Source organism: Thunnus thynnus, chromosome 17, assembly GCF_963924715.1.
Source record: "Thunnus thynnus chromosome 17, fThuThy2.1, whole genome shotgun sequence".
NCBI lineage: Eukaryota > Metazoa > Chordata > Actinopteri > Scombriformes > Scombridae > Thunnus > Thunnus thynnus.
The window spans coordinates 4264953-4285406 of record NC_089533.1 but is presented as its reverse complement, the minus strand read 5'-3'; the positions used below and the strand labels follow the sequence as shown (position 1 = coordinate 4285406).

Below are 20454 nucleotides of genomic sequence, written 5' to 3'. Positions count from 1 at the left end.
ACTTTGCACCCAGCGCAGGAATTCACTGCAATTAACTCTTCAGCGTCGCATGTAAATATGAAGGTTTGGGGCTCCGCGGGCAGGCGGGCCGGCACTCACTCACACACAGGGATCCTGGGCCTTTGTTCTCCCAGGGCTTTGGCTGGCCGCCACACTGCCTCAGTTGGCGGCACCTAGCTATAATTCTTTCACAATGGCTGGCGTGTGAGCCGTCCATCATTCCTCTCCCGTGTCTCTCTCTCTCTCTCTGCTTCTCCCAGTGCGCACCCTCCTCCTCCTCCTCCCTCCTTCTTCTCCACTGGCACCTCAAGCATATTCAGGTTTACCCTCATCAGCGCATGCCAAGTCTTTCTTATCATCCTGCCATCTTTTGCACAACTAAACAATCAGCCTTAAGATATTTATTAATTCTACAGTCTTTACACTTGGCTTTGATCAGATGTTAGGTATCTAAAGAAATCATTTCTGGAAGGTTTGTTAGATCTTCAGCTGTTCTGCAGGATCTCTGCAAATTGTTTCCAGATACACCTCTTTTTGATTTAACCACACACCTTGAAAAACTTCAGAAAGTAATACCAATAGTACTGCTCTGTTGATATTATTTCTGGTTCCTAAAATACCGTTCAGCATTCACTCGATACCGACATGATATTGGATAAACTCACAGCGCGTTTCATATCTTGGGTCGTTAAAGGTGTCAAACCCACAGGATGCTTGCAAGAGAGTTATTAAAAACAGTATAGATGTGGAAGTTTGATCACATTCAGATCCAATTGTTACTCTGTGCTTTAAGATTTAAGACGATTCACAGTCATGTTGTGGATTATATAAATTATGCCATTTCTTTTAAAAAAAAGCACATTGACAAATTTATGGCTGGTATTTCTGTAGTTTCTCTCAACCATTTAACCACAGAATTCTGGGTTTGAATCTGGACAAAGATCATTTATTGCTCCCTTTCTCTTGCCCAGTTTTAAAGGCAGAAAGCCACAAAATAATATTAAAAAAGAAAGAAAGAATACTGTAGAAACAGTAACAGACATGGTGACACCAAAGATAATGTGTCCACTTGATGTTCGCCAGGAAGAAGCCGAAAGAGTCCTGTTTTGTTTGATTTGTTTTGTAACCAGAATTTTGTCTTAGACGTTTTAGTCCAGATTGGTTCAGGACAATATACAAAACCTCGGGTCCTTGGCAGCCACGAGATGATGGGAAGCAAGATGAAGCATGGCGTCTGGTTTGGGAAACTGGGGATAAGTTTGGCAGCGTTCCTGGATAGGCTCAGCTGGATGGTTTCTCTTTTCACTGGATGTTGAACATTACATGGATACACTCCAAGTGTTGTTCAAACAGGTTCACAGGAATTCATAATGCTTAATATGTGGGAGATTAAAGCGTCACTACACGTCTACGTCTTTGCATCATGACCAGGTCTGCCAGCAGTCCTGCTCTGGTTGGACGGATGGATGGATGGATGGTGCACATTTTCAGACCCCTAGAAGGCATAATGTTGTACAAGGTTGTTCACAAGAAAAGTGACAAACAGTTATGTCGAATGAAAAAAAAAGAGAGCTGGAGAGAGAAGTTAAGTGTGAAGTAACATCGGAAAGGTGTCGGTGAGGCGGTTTCAGAAGCTATTTGACCATCTGACAAGTAATTCTGATGGAGTATACTGCATCCCCCCCCCCCCCCTAGTGATTATCCAGTGTTGCATTCTTGGTATAATTATAAGTTCAAGTATAACCAGTGGAACTATAAAGTTTGTCTCTGCTTACTGGCAAATGTCATGATGCTGACAGTTGACCAATGAAGGAAATGGGCCAAACTCAGCGCTGGTTTGCAGCAGATGTGGGAGATAATGTTGAAACAAAAAGAAGAAGAGGAGAAATAGGACGGTTAAAAAAAGATGTAGGGGCCTCGTCATACTCCCATATATCTCCCCTGAGAGTATCACGTTGTGGCTGTCACAGAGTGAGAAAGAAAAGGTGAATATGTGCAACATACCGGAGATTATCTGAAAATAACAGTTTTGACAGTCTCGCTCAAACGGCGGGTTCATAAAACATAAAAGGTTATCAGGAGCAAAAGCCCTCCAGCGCTAGAGACTGAGACGAAACCAATTTCACGTCTCCATCCTGATGACGGAGCACCATCATTAACACGCCTGTGGCTTGCTGATATAATTGCATTCTGTCAAGGTGCTGCACAAACATGTCACATAAATACTGTATGTTTTATGGGAAAGACTACTTAAGGCCAGATATTTCAGTAGTGAGATGTAAGCAGATTTTTCTGATGCAAAGGTAAAATTTCTTGACTGTTTAAGGAAGACTTAACTGACAAGTATCTCACATTCGATGTGCACGGTCTAATACTCACACTACATAGATTTGATTTTGCAGACATTTCATTGTTTGTCATGAAATACTTCCAGCATATAAATCCTCCCAGAACCACAAACTGTTGTTTTTAATATTTCTATTTGATAACAATCAAACAAACAAGATACAACATGTTAATTACTGAGCTTTAGTTGTTGGTAAGCATTTCATTTTTACTTTGGAGAGAGCCAGACTAGCTGGGTCCCTCTGCTTTTAGTCTTCAAGCTAAGCTAATTGCCTCATAGCTCCAACTCTGTATGTAAAGGATACGTCTGGCAATTTTCTATATTTTTCTTACCGTCAACAAATGTCATGTGCGGAGCCAAACAAACAATGAACTGATCTACTAACAAGTATTGTGTGTGTGTATCCAAAGCCTGATATATCTTATTCCTCTGTGCCGTAGACCTCCATTGTTGTACGTTTTAAGTAGAGACCTGAAAGAAGACACTGACTCAGACAGCCTTATTTCCTCGGGCAGGTCGTTCCAGAGCCTTTGGGCCCTGATAGCAATGGTTCTGTCCACTTTAGTTTTCAGCCTGGACTCTGGAAGAGACATAAGACCTTTGCCTGAGGATCAAACTACGCAAAGGTTCATAGGGGATTAAAAGGTCGAAAATATAATCTGGAGCCAGGTCATAAGGAGCCTTAAAGGTAATCAATAAGATCTTCAAATCAATCCTAAAACAAACAGGGAGCCAACGCAAACAGGTGTGATGTGATCGTCACTCTTAGTTCTGGTTAAAAACCTGGCAGCTGATTTTCTGCGTAGTCTGTAGTTTAAAGTTTTTTTGATTAAGACAAGAGAAAAGACTGTTGTAATACTCAAGGTGTGAGGAGAAAAACATGTCAACGAGCCGTACCACTGCACTGGCTGACATGTTCTTTCACCACAAAGTGTTAGTTTGTTTAGAAACGGCTCCAAAGTCTAATAACAGAGATCACATTTTCAGTCTCTGGAGAGTAGTTCTGTGTAAAGCAGAGGTCAATGCACAAGCATGGGAATGTGGTTCAGTTTGAAATGCTTCACTAGCTTGTTGTGCTACATACAACCTCTTGACTTTGTGCTAAAGGTTTTTGAGAAAGTTGTGGAGGTTGTGATATGTAGCACTCTGAACTACTCTCCTGAGACTGAAAATGTCAAATGAAAAATGAAGGAACATGTCGCCCAGTGCAGTTGTGTGGCTCATTGATGTGTTTTTAATAGTTTTTGGACAACAACAGAGATCTACGGCACAGAGGAATAAGATATATCTGACTTTAGATACACACACAATACTTGTAAGTAGGATCAGTTCATTGTTGGTTTGGCTCCGCACATGAGATTTTTGATTCTGGAAAGAAAACGAATATGTGTTGAACTAATTCAACTGAGGATTTACTGGATATAAGGGATCTCGTCCCAAACAATGAAAAGTAATACCATTCTCTAGAAATAACATTTAGACATGTAATTTGTTGCTGCACTTTGCTTTATTGTCACATTTACAAATGTGAGGTGCCCTTTCATAGCCTACTGTTGGAACTTGAGCATTTTCACATGGTTCACGGTTCATTACAGGAACCTAAGAATAAGAGTCGACATTTTCTTGTGCTGATCTTCCCCTCCACCTGTTTTGTGAGCAAAGCAACTCACTGAAGTCTGACCAGAGAGAGAAGAAAGCTTATAAAAGGGAAGAACAAGCGAAGCAGGCAGCAGAGGATGGAATACTACAGATTTATCACCCAGGCCGTAGAGTGGAAAGAAGTGCTGCTAGTCTGGAGAGCGGGTTTCCACTTCAGTTTAATTCAGTGTGAAGTGTTTGAGACACACAAGTGTGGTTTGGGGAGATAAATGGGAAACCCAGGCTTTTTTCCGTCAAGAGTGACACCCCTCTGTATTCTCATCTATAATGAACTCTCTCTCAGTAGTATTTGGCACAGCTGGATGCAAGTTGTTGACAGGCTTCAGCGGTAATTTGCAGCAAGTAGATTCAGTATTTGAAGTATGTCTTGTTTTGGGTTTGAACTTCAGATTTATTTTTAGCCGCTGACAGTTTCTATTTTTTTTTCTGACCTGACTGGAAGCCATCAGTTTTGAATTTTCATTGAAGGAATATTAATGACAGCTGCTGCTGAACAGTATGAAGAGCTGCACTGAAGAGTATTTCAGGGGATATCTGCCATCTAGTGGTGCAGATGTGTGCAGATGTTTTCAACAGCTGCGCTCAATATGTAATTCAGACAGATCCTCCTCTGCTTGTCTGCAGTGATGATGGATACAGATTGCAAACTGCCACATTGCTGTGGTCCGTGATTAAAAAGCACAAGTGTTCAGCATGTTAACTAGGACTAATATTAGCGCTGGCATTAGTTGGGCCTTTATCTGATATATTTAGATCTAAGATAACACTCGAGGAATCTGCTGAACAGTTTCAACATGGTAAATCAAGATCCCAGGATATTTCCACTAAATATTTTGCCAGCCTATAGCCGTCTGAACCTCAAAAACCTTACATTTACATTTTTTGAAATACTATGCATGTCCTCTATCTGCACTGTAAATGGCATGTGTGATGCTAAATGACTTGGCCCTCATATTCTGAGGTCATTAGCACGTTAATGGCTGCTTTATTACCATAGCATGTTAACCTGAAGCGCTGCTTGCAGCCTGAGAAGAAACTGAGGAGCTGCATGAAAATAATTTCACCGCAATTATATCAGCCACTTTGTTGCGACTCCTCACTGCCCAGCTGTCTGCCGCCTGCTGCCAAGAAATGGATTAGTTTCGCTGCTCCTCTAATAAGACTGTTAGAGCAACAGCGTGAGGCCAAATAAATGAATGAAAGCTGCAGATAGAGGACAGAAATAGATTAATATTTTCAGACTGCGGCATGTCTCTTCATCCAGTCATAGCTGGAAAACTGGCAGAGGCAAGGGGAGATTCTCATTATCTCTGCACATGAGGTACGGTGAACAGCCAACTGACTCTCACCATGATCAAAACCTGTCAAACGCTCCCACACAGGACAGGACAGCGTCAAACAGAGAGTGTTTTGTATCCCCTGAGGGCAGAAGTACAACCCAGGCGGTAATAAAAGTCAGGCAGACCATGTTGGTCCTGTAAACGTAATCTGCAAAGTGTTAATTACAACCCGGCACCTCTGTGGAAGCTGTGTGCGCTGGAGGTCAGCTGAGTCGTCAGCGGCGTCCTGATCTCCTTCCTAAACAACACGGCGCGAGCCATGGCGACAGCCTTGGAAACGAGATTTTCTCTCTGTTGGGGATCCTGTTTGAATGGGCTGCTTTAAACAAATTAAGAGCCGGTCAGATGCTGTGTTTGTGTGACCCCTTTCTCCTCTGGGGTAGGGGGGGTGGAGGGTGGGTGGGGAGGGGGGCACAGCCAGAGATCCTGTGTTGTTTACTGTCATTCATGTGGAGGGGAGAGGGTTTGTGTGTTTACCACACACAACGTCTCACAGATGACACATCTGCAGAGCTGCTATCATTAGTCAATTAATTAATTAATTAGTCAATCGGCAGAAAATTAACCACTATTTTGATAACTGATTAATTTCAATAGTTTTTCAATTGACAAAGCCAAACACTCTCTGGTTTTAGGTGTTCCAATGTGATGATTTCCTGCTTTTCTTACTTCTATTTTTATGATAGTAACCTGAATATTTTTGGGTTTTCAACAAGGAATCTGAAGACGTCAACTTGAAAAAATGATTAATTGAAAAGATGATATATTACTTGCAGCCTTATACAAGTGTTCTCTCTTTTTTTTTATACATTTCTTTTACTGTTTCTAATCATTTACATCCATTAATTATCACCTCTGTTCGACCCTGCGTATCATTTAAAGCAGTTTTCATGCGCACTCACTCCAGTTTTCAGTAAAACCATCCCTCCTCTCTTCGCTCAGACTTAATTCAGAAAGCTCTTCCTCTGTCTACCTCTCTGTAGCCCCAGAGGACAGGGTTCAGTCAATGAGCCCCTCTCTCAGATTTTGTTATTTTGTTATTGTGTAATGGCCTCCAAAGGTTGATGGATGGCTCCTCTACAGGTCTCCCTGAGGAGCAAACCCTCTATCTAGACATTAATCTACTGCTGTGAGACAGACACGCTTGTTTAGCTAGCACAAAGCCCAGTAAGCTGTTGTCTCTGAGAAAAAGCTTGCCGTCTCCAGAGCCACTGGAGGCTGCGATGGCTGGAGCCAGAGTAATGACCTGTGAAATCCACCGATAGAGTTGTCCTGTTGCACACAGGTCCGCCGGCACCGGGCCTTGTTCGCGGCCTGCCGCTGATTTATCAGCGCGCCTCTCCTGGTGCCACTGGCTTTGTGGAGTTTTATGAGCATTGACCAAAAGTTCGCAGTTTAAAGTAAAAAAGAAAAAAAGCTTAGAAAGACAAGAACATGCTTTCTACTTTTACTTCTTTTGTGGATTTTCCACTGGAGCAACTTGACATTAAACTCCTAAAACAGCTTGAAATGCATTAAAGCAGAAAAATACAATTATTTGGTTAAATTGTTACTATATGAGCTTCAGTTCCAGTGGTGTATCATAGCAATGGTTTCAAATATTTACTCTCCTCTGTCCTGTGAAATTGTCAATATTTTCTCTCCTCCTCAATCAGATTAGGATGTGAGGCTGAATGTTAAGGAGAGGAGCCTTTGAAGGTGGTAAGCAGAGTAGCTGTGTCTTCCCCAGAGCAGATTATAGAAAGATCAGAAGGGTAAACTTCCCGCTGGCACCTTCTGTCTGCTAGATACAGTTTGACTTTGTTACCTCAGTTTCACAGCAGAGGGAGATTCCTTCTTATTCCTGCCCTGTGGGTGTTAGAAGAAACTGCTCGCTGGGATAGAAACAGCTTTTTTTTCATGTCAAAAAAATCGCTTTTGTGCAATAACTTCTCTTGTTTTTTTGACTTCATATTTTAGTTTCTCCTTTCCTCTCTGCTGTTTAGATAAAGTGCTTTACCACATTATAAATTAAAGCCTGATTTACAACAGCACATCAGAAAATGTGTTAAATGTCAAAAGTCATGGTAGCAGCTCTGTTCAGCAGTGATTTGAACTAATATCAGCATGCTAACATGTTTGAATTGACAGTGTTAACATGCTGATGTTTAGCAGGTCATGTTAACTATGTTCACCATCTAAGTTTAGCATTCTAGCATGCGAATTAAAGCCGAGGCTGATGTGAATGTCATTAGTTTTGCAGGTATTTGGTCATAAACACAAAGTAGACAAAGTAGAAGGACCCTGAGGACATGTGACAGATCCTGTCTCAAGGCTGAGATTAGATGCTTTCCTTTTTAATACTTGAATGCTTTTCCCTCGGTGATGTCATCAGGAGACACATCGTTATGTGCTGATGGCCGCTGCCTTTTTTTAACTGTACTGTATGTTAAATGTATAGCTATGAATGTCCTATGTACCTATTTAACAGGTCGAAATCTTGTTATATTGAAGAACATATTCAGATTTTAGCCAAGACTTCAAAAACCAATAAATCAGCAGCGGTTAATCCAGAATTCTGCCAATAAGGAAAAGACATCAAGGAAAATCTCTATGTTGGTTCCCTGTAAACACTAATTGACTTTAAAACCTACTAATTATTTGGTGCATGGGTTTGCATTACAATGTGTCGGGTTTGCTGGTTATGAAGATCATAAAGTGAATCCCTGCTAACAATCCCCATGAAGCCCCCATCAACCCTTTAAAACAGCCTCCTAGTAGAGCCCAGAAAAGCATAAAACATTAATATTATCAAACCCAAGCTTCAATCTTTTTATTACAGCTTTTAAGGAGTTGTAATGATTTTATTTATGTTACAAATTAAAAATACTCAAGAAATGAATGCATTTAGTTGATAATTTGTAACCTCAGAACCATATTTGCCTTACAAACCCAATAAATAAATGTTGTGCTGCTGATTCAGGATTTTATTTACTTGTTCTATCTTCACATTTGCATTTGGATCCAATGAATTCTTGCAGCACTCATAATACGGCTCAGACATCTCCGTCTCACGTCTTACAGGTAGCTTAGCGGCAATTGAAAAAGTGTTTATGGAGCCAAGGTGACATCAGATACCATGACTAATCAATATGTTTTCTCTCTTGCCTGCTTGCCCTTCAGGTGTCCGTGAATTCAGAGGGAAGGAGGTGGAGTTCATCTGGTGTAATAAAAGTAAAGCTCGGAGGGAAAATGTGACAGATGTTGGAGGCCTGTGCCAGTGAGAAAAGCGAGAGTGGGACTGTCAGACTTGTCGACTCCGCCGTAGTGATGGATGGAGAGTGAGGTAAGACGGATGACATCGTCTGTCTGAGGCCGTGTTGTCATAGTGGAGGATTGCCGCTTGTCTTAACCTCTCAATATCAGAGAGCAAACTGAAGTTTGTTTACACTGCTCCAGTGGAGTGATTTAGAATGAGGGGCGAGGGGAGACGTGGGTGTAGAAGGTATGCTCGCTGGAGGGTCGGATCAGGTTTCTAAACATTCCCTTTGAAATCGAATAGCAACCGTCCCCGGCGTTTTAAACTCAACCAGGCCGCGTTCTGTTACAATCCTCAAGGTAAAGAGGAGTCCAAACAAAAATACAAACAGAGAAAATTAAACATCAATATCAGTGTAGGCCTTTAAATACACGTAATCAGTCAACATCATGCCTGGATCCTGCCCAGTGATAAAGCAGAATATTAAAAAAGAAATGCCAAACAAATGATCAAAACTGTTCCCAGCAGACATCTTTATTTTGACGCTACTGTATATGTTGTGTATTATGTTATGTAGATTGTTCTCAGGCTGCAGAGGTGAGTAAAACCGTTTTCCTGCATATGAAAAGGTAAGTAAAACAAGTATATTTGTTGCATCCTGTGTATCGATTGCTCTCTTCACACATTGCATTATGGACAAAGCTTATTTCTGGCTTTTAAACAAAGGCCGGAGTTAAGCTGATTGATTTACCGCATCTTGTGTTGCTAAAACAATACGATGTCCCAAGGAAAAAAAAACACAAAAAAACATCCCTGGAGATGAACTTGCTGAACGCTCTTCAAAACAACACGGGGTTTGGGGTGTGTGTTATTGCGATGGAAGATGGATTGGAGTCTGGCTTATTTTGCCAAGAGTCAGGTGTGGGGCGGTGGGGGCGGTGGGGGTCAGGGAATGGTGTATCGGCGCTGGGGGTGAGGGAGGAGGAGGAGGAGGGGATATTAGGCTCATTTCCAACCCCGGCCTGAAGTCAGTGCTGGGTTGGGCTGTTGGGTATATACAGTATGTGTGTGTGTTGGGGTGGTGGGGGGGGGATTGGTGGGGGGTTGGGATTACACTGTCACACTGTTCATACTGTTTATGCATACCAGGCCACTGTGAGTGCCTCTTTGTCGCGTAAGTGTTTACTTGAATTTATTTTGGGAGAATTCCACATGACTGGGACGGGGATCTCTATAAATTATGGAATCGAGCGCTTTGTGTAATGATAACTTCTGTCAGTTAGTCAGTCTGTGTGACAGTGTTTTTAAGAGTGTGTAAATACAGGGGTGGTGAAAGAGGGAGAGGGGCGTCTGTGTGTTGAATGGTGCTGCAGACTTTCTTTTTCATTTCAGCAGAACAATAACAATACTTTAAATTGAACTTCTTGCACCACTTTCACCACGTTTTTCACCAGCAGCGACATGTACAGTATCTAAGCACATTTACATGTCTGTTGTACATAATGAGTATCTCACATCTATTCCACTATATTTCACAGGGGAAGTGTTGTACTTTTTTGCTCCACTAAATTCATCTGACAGCTGTAGCTGATTGTTTTTATATACAAACATTTGTAAAATATGGTGCTTTGTTATACTCCACCTCCAACCAGCTGCAGCAATAAAATGCTGCATCAGTCATAATCATCCCACAGTATAATATTTATAATTACATGCAGGGAATTTCTGAATAAAGAGTGCATGAATGGTCAATTTAATAGCTGTTCTGGAGCTTTCAATCATATCTCATCATCTTTATCAGTAGATGGCGTTTATCAGTTGTCGGGGGGATTGAGGATGTTCAGATTTACATTTTTTCTTTTGAGGACTTATCATCCATGTTGGCTTGAAAGTCTAAAAGCTCATTCTTGACCTGCTGGTAAAGATCAAGCGATATAACTGAAAGCTCCAGAGAAGCTGTTAAATGGACCTTGAGATGAGATTATTTTGTCAGCATGCTGTGTCTAAGATCAGGAATGAATTTTCAACCTCAATACTTAACTACATTCTGCTGATAGTTCATCTATTCTTTTATTTAAGCATTTATACAGGACTTTTACTTGTAATGGAGTATTTTTATGAATAAATCTACCTTGGGAATTGCCTATAAGTATATAACTGGTTATATTGTACTCAACTGGAGCCACCTTTAGCATTCTGCCCATGATGTGTGACCCCTAAATCCACCATAACCCTTGATATCTCCTCATCCATATCACCAGTAATACAGAACTTGGATGTAACTAAAGGTTATTTCCTCAGTTTCAATGTGTTTTTCATGTTATTGACTGTCTAATTGTTTAGTCTAGTCCATAAATTAGAATCTCAGAGCCCCAAGGTGTCGTCTTCCAGTTGCATATTTTGCCTGAACAGTAAAAAAAAACCCCCAAACAAACAAGAAAATTCAATTTATAATGATATGAGGTTGAGAAATGCTGCAAATACTCACATTGGTGAAGCTTGAATCTACAGTTTTTTTTGGGTCATTTTTATTTTTACAAGTCAGAGAACGCAGCAGTTTTCATCTCAGTTACAGCTCATACATACAACCAGCAGGTCAAAAGTGACATCAGCCGTCAAGGGTTAATACAACTGTGGCCCATGCTGGTGTCTCTCTGGGATCACACAGCTATATTGTCTTCTGTCCTGTCAGAGAGCTGTTCTGCCGTTACTGAAAGATTATTTGATTTGAGCAACTTAGCGCCAAATCAAAAAGCCGAATTATTCTGTGGTTGCCTCCGGTCTAGAGCTCTACTTTTCTCAGTGGAAAACACTTAAAAGATGCCACAAGTTTGTGGGTTAGAGACACAAGGTAGTGCAGCGCCAAGCCATACACTCACCCGATACCCACATGGAATGAGTGGCTGAAACTTAATCACTAGCTATATATTGAAAGTGTTGGCATGTCAGAGGCATGTACAGGTCTCCGCTGTTATCAAGATCATCAGATGAGCACGCAGTGGAAACAGAAGACATCTACATTTCTTTTGGCAAGCACTTGAAATTAGAAACTGTGGTCGTAGATAACTAAAAACCTGAGCCAATGTTGTAAAAAAAGATATTTTTTAGGTGTTCCTTTCACTATAGAAGACATACTATTATATACTGTTGTGCTAATCTTAAAGAGTTACTATATTGGGAGCTTTTAATGTGAAAAACTCAGGAAATTGTTTGTTTGCGGCATGTAATGAGATACATTAAGTTTAAGGATTTCAATCTCAAGTGTGTAAACTAACAGATTAAACAATTATGTTTAATTAAGACTGAAGCACTCTCAGGTTGTGTTTCCTTCAAGTACAACAGCACCATCTAGTGGCTCTAATGGGAAATGCGTCCACCAGTCATAGTAGAGATAAGAGATAGAAAACCTTATTGACTGGGGTTTTCACATCCAGATTTTTCCTTTATTTTAATAATTCAGTTCAATTGGGGTGCAATTTAAAAGTATTAATTGTTACTAAAGGGAAATATTATTTAACAGTGGTGCTGATGAAGGCTTCAAGAGAGGATGAAAGCTCAAATCAAGTCTTGACATAGTGTAAGTTTGGGCTGTTGAGAAAGTCAGTCAGGGTACCTTTTTGAATATATATTGTGTTTTACCAGATCAAACCAAACTACAACCAAGAGAAGCAGCAAATCCATACATTTTGAGAGACAAATTTGTTTTTAGTTAATTTTCTGTTATATATTAAATGTACCTTGTGGAGTTCCCTTGTCAACAAAGAAAAGCTATTTTTACCTTGAGTATAACTCACCAGAACGTAGGCTATTTTTACATATTTTAAATCCTGCATTGTTTACACCCACGTTTACTACCTTGCATTCTTCTTCTTTACTGCTTTTGCTGACACATTCCTGTGTTTCTTGACACATTACGGCCATCTGTAGATTAGTGGAATAGTGCGAAACCATTGGCAGGAATGCGTATCGCGTCACAAGAGGTCAAAATCTCCACAGGGCAACTTAAATTGTAAATAGTATGTACAACAACAAAAAAAAGAGTCCCAAATCAGAGTTAAGGTTGTACCATTTATTAGTCAATTTGACGAGTGGCACGATACAAGTATTGATGACACTGTCCTACCCTGAAAGGCTCTTTAATTTGAAATAAATAGGTTGAAAAGAGAACAACATTCCACTGAGATGGTTAGTAGATCTAAAAAAAAAAAAAAAAAAAAAAAAAAAAAAAAGAATAATCACAACTGAAAACATTTTTTTTTTCTCCCAAATTACAAGAATTACAAAACATTTTCATATGAACACTTTGCATTACCCCATAGCCTATTACACGGTAGTGAGAAGTGACATTTTAAATGAGCCTAGAAATGTGTAAAAACATTAACAGTATATCCTGAGATATATTGGAAAAAGACACTAAATGATGTGCACCTGTAACACATGTGATATGAGAATACACTCCTTTTGTTTTTCTGCTGATCCTGAATGGAAACTACCTCTATTACGTGAATCTAAACCCCTCTTACTGTTTCAATAAGGCATCAAATATTTGTCCATTTCATACATTTCCCCCCAAAACAATACAGACAAGAAAATAAAATGGCACAGTCTCCATCCTATGCTCTAGGGGTACTCCTTATTGAACAACCTGAAATTCTAGCTATCTTTGGGGTAATGCCTTTGTGTTTAGTCTTTGACAGAAAGAAAGGCACAGTCTGCAGAGCAGGATTAGACAGAAGAGTTCAGTCGAAGTGCTTTGTTGCTGAACTCCTCTCAAGGGAGCAGAAAGTAGCACACATTGTTGTGGTTTCTTTTCCGTTACATCAGATAAAGACTTTTTTTTTTTTTTCTCTGGGAGGCCAGGCCTGCAGCTCCTGAACCCATGCAGGCAAGTGAAATGAGACGTCTGCAGCTGCAAGTTAAAAAAAAAAGACAAAAAAACCCTGGCATTTCAGTACTAGACATTTTGAAAACCAGTAGCTACAGACACAATGAAATCTGGAGTTTTGTGGTCAGCAACAAACAATGCCGAGCCGTTTATTGTCGGGGTTTTCTTCCACACCCAGCCGCTCCCCTCGACGCTTTCAAAGCAGTTGCCTTCAGCGGTCTCAGGAGGGGGAAGAACCTCGTCAGGTGAAACCGTCCACGATCGTCCTGCCCTTTCAACACGAGCACTTATTCTCTGATTTCTGTCCCGTGTTAATTACAAGTCCGAGATGATTAAAGTTGCTGGTGAATACCCTGTCAAAGTGGAAACTGAAGCGAAGAAGGCAGAAGAGCAAACCTCAGCCAGGACCCGAGTCTTATCTGAGCGCCGGGGAGGAACAGAGATACTGTATCTTGACTCCCCACATGCTTCAACCCATTTGGAAAAAAACTGCACTGATAAACCGGCTGCACTGTGCTATGAAACTTCTTTTTGAGCCCGATAATGGTGCACACACAGTTCAACACCGCAAGCTTTTCATTACACAGAAATAAAGCTGTTGTCTGCTGCTCAAACTGGTCGCCGGTACTAACACAAATACAACATGAGAGTCCAGTACATTTAGAGCTATATAATAAAAACAATTATATATGGACAAAATGATAGTATACCCTGGAGGGAAAGGTTCTCCTATCCCAAAAGAAATGAATATACATAATGCAGCAAATGTTGAGTAAAACAGAGGTAGCTAATTTATGAAACATTACAAAAATAAACATAACTATTGACTCAATACTACTAAGAATTAAAAAAGGTGTTTTTCATTACCTATTGATTGATATGGATTCACAACACTGACACATTATGAACTAAATATCTGCTAGCCATTAAAAGAAGCTAACCCTCCCGGTCATGCTGACCCTTTCGTAATTTCTTCATTTCGTCTTTTATCTGCAGTGTACGTTATTATAACAAAGCAGAGAAACAGGAGATATGGATGAATGTACGGAAATGAACATTCATATTTTTTCGCATAGATTAACCAACCTACATCCAGTGGTTATCATAGTGGGCTAAATCAGATTAAAAGAAAAATGCTTTGAATTTCTGGCAGCTGCTGACTCAAAACATTTGAAAAGGGCATCGGTTTTGCAGACACCCTGCATTCCCTTCAACAAAGTTCTTGACCTTGAGCTATTTTTCTCAAGAACTCCGGTAACTATGTAATTTTGGACCCACTGCAACCACACAATTATCAGGAAAAGACCATTTTGCAAACTCTTGCATCTCTGTGGGCTTGAAGCTTTATGATTTAAAGTCTTTGCCCTTCCTCCGCTGCCATTTTCTTGGACATTTTGTAGACATAAGGAAATAAATTACCATAATCAATAACCAACAGTCTGTCCTTTTTTTCCCCCCATTTAGGTTTTGTTTTAGCTAAAAATGGTCTTTTACTGGAAGAAATTGGAAGAGCAAATTAACCTCCGTCTCCTGATGCTTTCCCCGTCCAAAGTTTTATCTAGTTTGCTTGGAACTTTAAATTCCCTCTGCATGCTTCAATGCCCGTGTAGTTTGCTTTGTCTAGTGTCCAGTCAGTAGTTTCGGATGCTGAAGAAGCCGACGCTGGTGGGTGACTCTTTGACTGTGACGGTGACTAGATTAGCAGTGACATCCGTGACGAACACGTGTTCTATCAGGCTGCGTGTGGGCTTCCAGTCCTGGTTTTGGACCATCACGGAGCGATCCTGAACGGCGTAGGAGGAGTCCTGGTCGGAATCCGAGCTGCTCTCCTCTTCGCCGGTGCTCATTTCGTTCATTTTGGCTTTCTTGCCGTCTTTGGAGGCCGACCTCTCTTGCTGGCTCTGGACCTCTGTGGTGGATTTATGCACACCGCTCTTCTCCAGCCTGCTTTGGGCTCTTGAGGTCTGGATTTCAGTCGTTTCTTTGACTTTGTCTGCTCCAGACTGGTTCTTCCTGGCCTGCAGTCCTCCAGGGGTAGCTGGACTCTGGGCGGGTTTATACTCCTGATTTTGGGTTACAGTAGTTTTCCTTGCCGGGGTTGTTGCATTTCTCAGACCTGATGCTGGTGTAGTGCCGTTTCCGGGAGCATCTTTGCTTTGCACCCGTTTGTTCTGAAGGTTGAGCGGCTGAAGGCCAGAACCTTGATTGGTGGAGGCGTTCTTGGATGGTAAGGAAGCCACTGCTTTAGTATTGGGTATCCTCTGCAGTGTTGACATGGGGGTCTGAGGTTTCTTTTGTCCATTGGGGGAGCTTAGTGTATGCTGAGTGGTTCCTTGAATGGGGTGTTTGGATGTATTCAAATTCAACGCTGCAACTCCTTTTGATTTACTGGCAGCTGCTTTCAAATCCAGACTTGTCTCGCTGCTCATACTGGAGATGGACAGTTTACCCTCAGTGACATTCCTGCTTTGGCTGGATTTGTTCAGAGAGAGGGGGGAAGGCTGGACTGACCTGCCAGATCCAACAGAGCTCATGGAGTTTTTAATAGCCCCTCCCTGGGCCAGAGAGCTCCTGTTCTGACCACCCACTGTATCCCTGGCCGAGCCCCGGTGGAAACCCATGAAGGTGAAGCTGGCCGGGTGAACGGGCTTCTTGATCGCTCCAGGAAGATCTGTATCTTTGGACGTCTTGAGAATTTTGCGAGGGCCCTTGCTCTGTTGAAATTCCTTCACTTCAGGGGGCAGAGGTTTTCTGCGTCGTTTCTTCGCGGGCTCCTGTTTCGCCATAACAATCTGTGCTTTCTTCTGAGGGACAGGATGAAGGTCTCGTGTTCTGACACCCGGGTTTGCTTGTTTAACGTGGCTGCTGCTGTTGTTGTTGTCGTCGTCGTCATCGTCCGATGAGGATGAAGAGGAAGAGCATGAGGAGGAGGAATCAGAGGATGATGATGATGATCCAGATGAGGAGCTGCTCGACTTTGGAGCTTCAGGCACATTTTCCTAAATAAAAAAAAAAAGAACAGTGAATATTGTGAACTAAAAAACACAACGCCAACAAAGAAAGGTGTTCCCGTCTGAATTATACTTACAAGGATTTTTCGTGGTCGTCCTCTCGGTCTCTTCCCTCTCTTACGCAACAGAAGCTCCTTTTCTTGTTCTCTACAAAAACACATTTCAACGATTGTTAAACTGAGAAATGATGTTACTGAATTTGAAGGGTTTAGTCAAGATGACTAACTACAACATTGATGGGAATATGATGCAATCAAGGGCACGACTCTTAACAAGAACTGAAATACAGAAGTATGTATATCTTACTAAACACGTAAGCGAGGCATCACTCCTTTTATAACTAGATCTAATGTGTTTTAACTTCAAACTTATTTGCTTTGTTTCAGATTTCAGGTGTTTCTCTACTTCTTGATGCAATGTAAAAAAAGGTAATGGCTAGAAAAAATTGAAGTCTGTAATCATATGTATGTTCGAGTGTTACAAGGTTGATTTTAATGTTAAAAGACAGACGGGTCATTAGGCGTGTCACTAACGGCGTGTTTTGATGAAGACACTCACTTCTTGTTGAAAGCAGCCAACAGTCTCGGGTCAAGGATGTTTTCTTGGGGCTCCCAGCTGTTGTGTCTGAAATTAATTGACATGAAGAGTGTTACACAGCACAGTATTCATAAAAATTAAAAAAAAAAAAATCAACGCAGCCCAGAAATATTAAAAAAGGTGCCCTGCAGCCACAACAGTAACCTCCAAAATTTAGGAAAAAAATGACCTCTCAATAGAGTTCATTCATTTAGTAACAGAAGGCTCTCTTGTCCTGGCAGCCGTAAACTTACTACAGGCTACATGTATGTTACCTGAGGGAAATTATTTAACGACTAAGAAATACCGTCCGTGGCAGCTTTCCCAAAACAGTGTAAAAACTCAAATCTGTCATACAGCTGTAACAAATGAGGTGAAACTGTAAATGAGAATTTCTTTGCTTCAAAGAGGTGTATAAACCAAATCAATACAACACTATAGAAACGAGCAGACAGATATTTTGCCAACTTGTAATATTTTTTATCTTCATAATGAGTAAAATTCCTTACCTAGAAAATTTCCTATCAATCATTGATTAATCAAAGATGCCAATTATTCAAGATTTGCTGCATTTCACAGTCATACATGGTGATAAACTGAATATCAAATTGAAAACATCACCACAGCCTCTGAGAAATTTTTAATAGCTTTTTCTTGACTGTTTTTTTAAACATTATATAGAATAAACGATAATCAAGAAAAATATGCAGATGAACCGATAATGAAAACGTGTCAATTTATATCAACCACCGATGTCCACAGATCTGTACAGTTCTATTTATACTTTATATAGTCTTATTACCCATGTAGATACAGTGTTAATGACCCACAATGTTAAACAGTATAATCATAATAAATGAGATTAATTAAAATCAAAAGTTAGGCTTTAGTTGTTTTTTTCTGCCACACCCAAACCTGGAAATGATTTGTAATGATGAATAGATTTTGTATCCCAATACCACCAATCAATCATTGAGTAACCAGATGTGTACTCCTGAACTGGTTTATATGTAGTAGTGTGAGTTAATGAGAGCAATTTGCAAAAAGATTATTCCTCTAGTCACGTTGTACTTTTTTTTTTTAGAGCAAAATGTCAAGTATAAGTGGTCAAATGGCTTTATCATCCACGTATCCCTATTAAAAAAGGTTTCCACAGTTTCCAGGATTATCTGTTCTTTACTCCAAAAAGGGCAAAGTGGAGAGTTTGATGCATATTCTGGAGATGCTACAGAGAAACGTGTGTTGAATTTATCAGTTTGGGGGTCACTTGAGTGAAATATCACTGAAAGTATTTTACAACTCGTCTCCCACAGCCACCAAATCAGATTCAGTTTTTTTTCTATTATTTTTTTTGTCCCCACAGTACAGCAAACCAGGAAGGAAGAACATTTCCAGGTCATGAAAGTGCTCTGAAATTTATGGGAAGCTCTAAAAATAACATGTTTATTGCACCGCTGCTGATAGCACAGTATGGAGTATCTTTCAGATAGCTGAGATTACTTTGTTTTGCAGTTTCAGTGAAGCATCTGTGTATCATAACAAAGTCCAGCGCTGAACTACCAAAGTGTCTAATTGTGCTTTTTTTTTTAAGGTGTACTCTACCTTTTTTTATAGACCGCTTCCTTCTTGTGCATTACAAGCTGTATTGTGATTATATGATAATTTGTACAACATTAGCAAAACTAAAACTTTCAGTTTACTGCAAATTACAAAGCTGAAAAAAGGCCATTTTGTTTTTTCCCCCTGAAGTGATCTGGACTACAGCATATGTTATGACCTTTCTCCTCATCACTTGTTGTTGAAGGGCCTATTCTGATCAGCAGTCACCAGTGAAATAATCAACCCCCACCCTTTTTCCCTACCACACACACACACACACACACAATCGCGCACACACACACACACACACACACACAAAGGATGTGGGTCTAACAGAAAGCCATGGAGCTGGCAGGCAACAGTGTGCATTGATGGTGGATTACAGCAACAATGTGGAGTGAACAGAAAGGGCAAGTGACAAGAAATGAAGGCAGACTGAAGCATTACAAGCAGAAAAATTAAACCATAGGTGTTTAAAGACTGTTAAATCTTATTTTTAAAAAGCTATAAATCAAATATCAAATAGTAAACTTGACTGAATGATTGATTTCAAAGCCACACATAAAACTTGATGGATTCAGGTCAGGAATAAAATGTGTTAAACATTACGGTTTTATGAATAAATACAGGCATAAAAAAGCAGAAAGATAGCACTAATGTAGCCTAAATAAATATTTTCTCTGGCTTTTTTGCTAACTTCCTAAATTTGAGATGTTATGAACAATAGGAGGCATATGCAAAGGCAGAATTTGTGTAGCTGTATTTGAATAAACTGCCTTCGGGAACAAAATGTAACACCATCCCGTCGTTGTTGTAGTTTAGACTCGTTGCTTTTACCCCAAAAAATCACGGTTTAGCTAAAGAGTTTTAACGAAAAGCAACAAGCGACACGTTGTTGTTGTTTTCATTGTTTCGGGGCAGAGCAGCACCACTTGTACTTACTTGGATGACCATCCCCTCCACTTCACAAGAAACTCCAACTTTCCCTGAAAGAAAACGGAGAGGGAGAGAGAGAAAACGTTGGCAAACAGACGCCAGAAACGACGCGGATTTAAAAGTTTTAACGTTTCACAGCTCTGACCTTTCTGAGTCGTTTGTTTAAAATGCATTCCGCATCAAAAACCTGCTCTCCCACGGCGCTCAGTTCCTCCATGTCTGCCTTCGCCCCGATTAAGAAGCCTTTATCAAAAGACGAGCAGCGTCAAGCCAATCAGAGGTGAGCTCGCGCGGGACCGGATGTTCGATGCCTCGCCTTCAAAGTAATGGTCTTCGCAGGAAAGGAAGGAAAAGAAAAGAAAAAAGATCTTTATTGTCCACCAGTATGAAAAAAAATTATCTTCTGTTCACCAAAACATGAAGACACACTACATATGATGATTCTTACAAGAAAGAGACAACTAAGCAGTCAGTATAACAAACAGAGACAAGGTCATATTACACATTTAAAAATAGTTCATGTTTGCTGTTACTCATTATCAGTCACTTTGTAGAGTTAACATAACTGATGGCACTTGGGATGCGGGACTTCTTAAAGTTGCTACAAGAAGCTTTTATTTTGTGTTGATCGTGGCTGAGGGGTAAAGCCCCAAAACTTTGGAACAGCTTACCTTTTGGAATTAAATGTTCCCCTTCCCTAGACACTTTTAAGGCCAAACTTAACACTCACTTGTACGCTCGGGCCTTTGAGTGTCGTTAAAACCCAGTGTTCTACTATTATTTGTTTTCTATTTGTTCTTGTTTCTTGTTTGATGTTACCTTGTTATGTTGTTTTAATGTATTCTTGATATCTTATCGTACAG

The 20454-nt window shown here is 40.5% G+C and overlaps 2 protein-coding genes across 5 annotated transcripts in view; one reads left to right on the top strand and one right to left on the bottom strand.

Moving 5' to 3' along the window:
• The window catches only part of LOC137200873 (RNA binding protein fox-1 homolog 3-like), a 505114-nt gene that overhangs the window by 28599 nt on the left and 456061 nt on the right, over nucleotides 1-20454 (top strand). For all 4 annotated transcript variants that reach the window (XM_067615568.1, XM_067615564.1, XM_067615569.1 and 1 more), the window contains exon 2: nucleotides 8509-8671. The gene's annotated coding sequence lies outside the window, so the exon portion shown is untranslated. The remainder of the gene's footprint in view (nucleotides 1-8508; nucleotides 8672-20454) is intronic.
• On the bottom strand, nucleotides 12639-19845 carry cbx2 (chromobox homolog 2 (Drosophila Pc class)). The gene is made up of 5 exons (XM_067616542.1): nucleotides 19737-19845; nucleotides 19598-19641; nucleotides 17039-17104; nucleotides 16558-16627; nucleotides 12639-16468 (listed from the first exon to the last, which is right to left on the bottom strand). The coding sequence occupies exons 1-5, from the start codon at nucleotides 19806-19808 to the stop codon at nucleotides 15101-15103; spliced, it is 1620 nt and encodes a 539-aa protein (XP_067472643.1). The 5' UTR covers nucleotides 19809-19845; the 3' UTR covers nucleotides 12639-15100.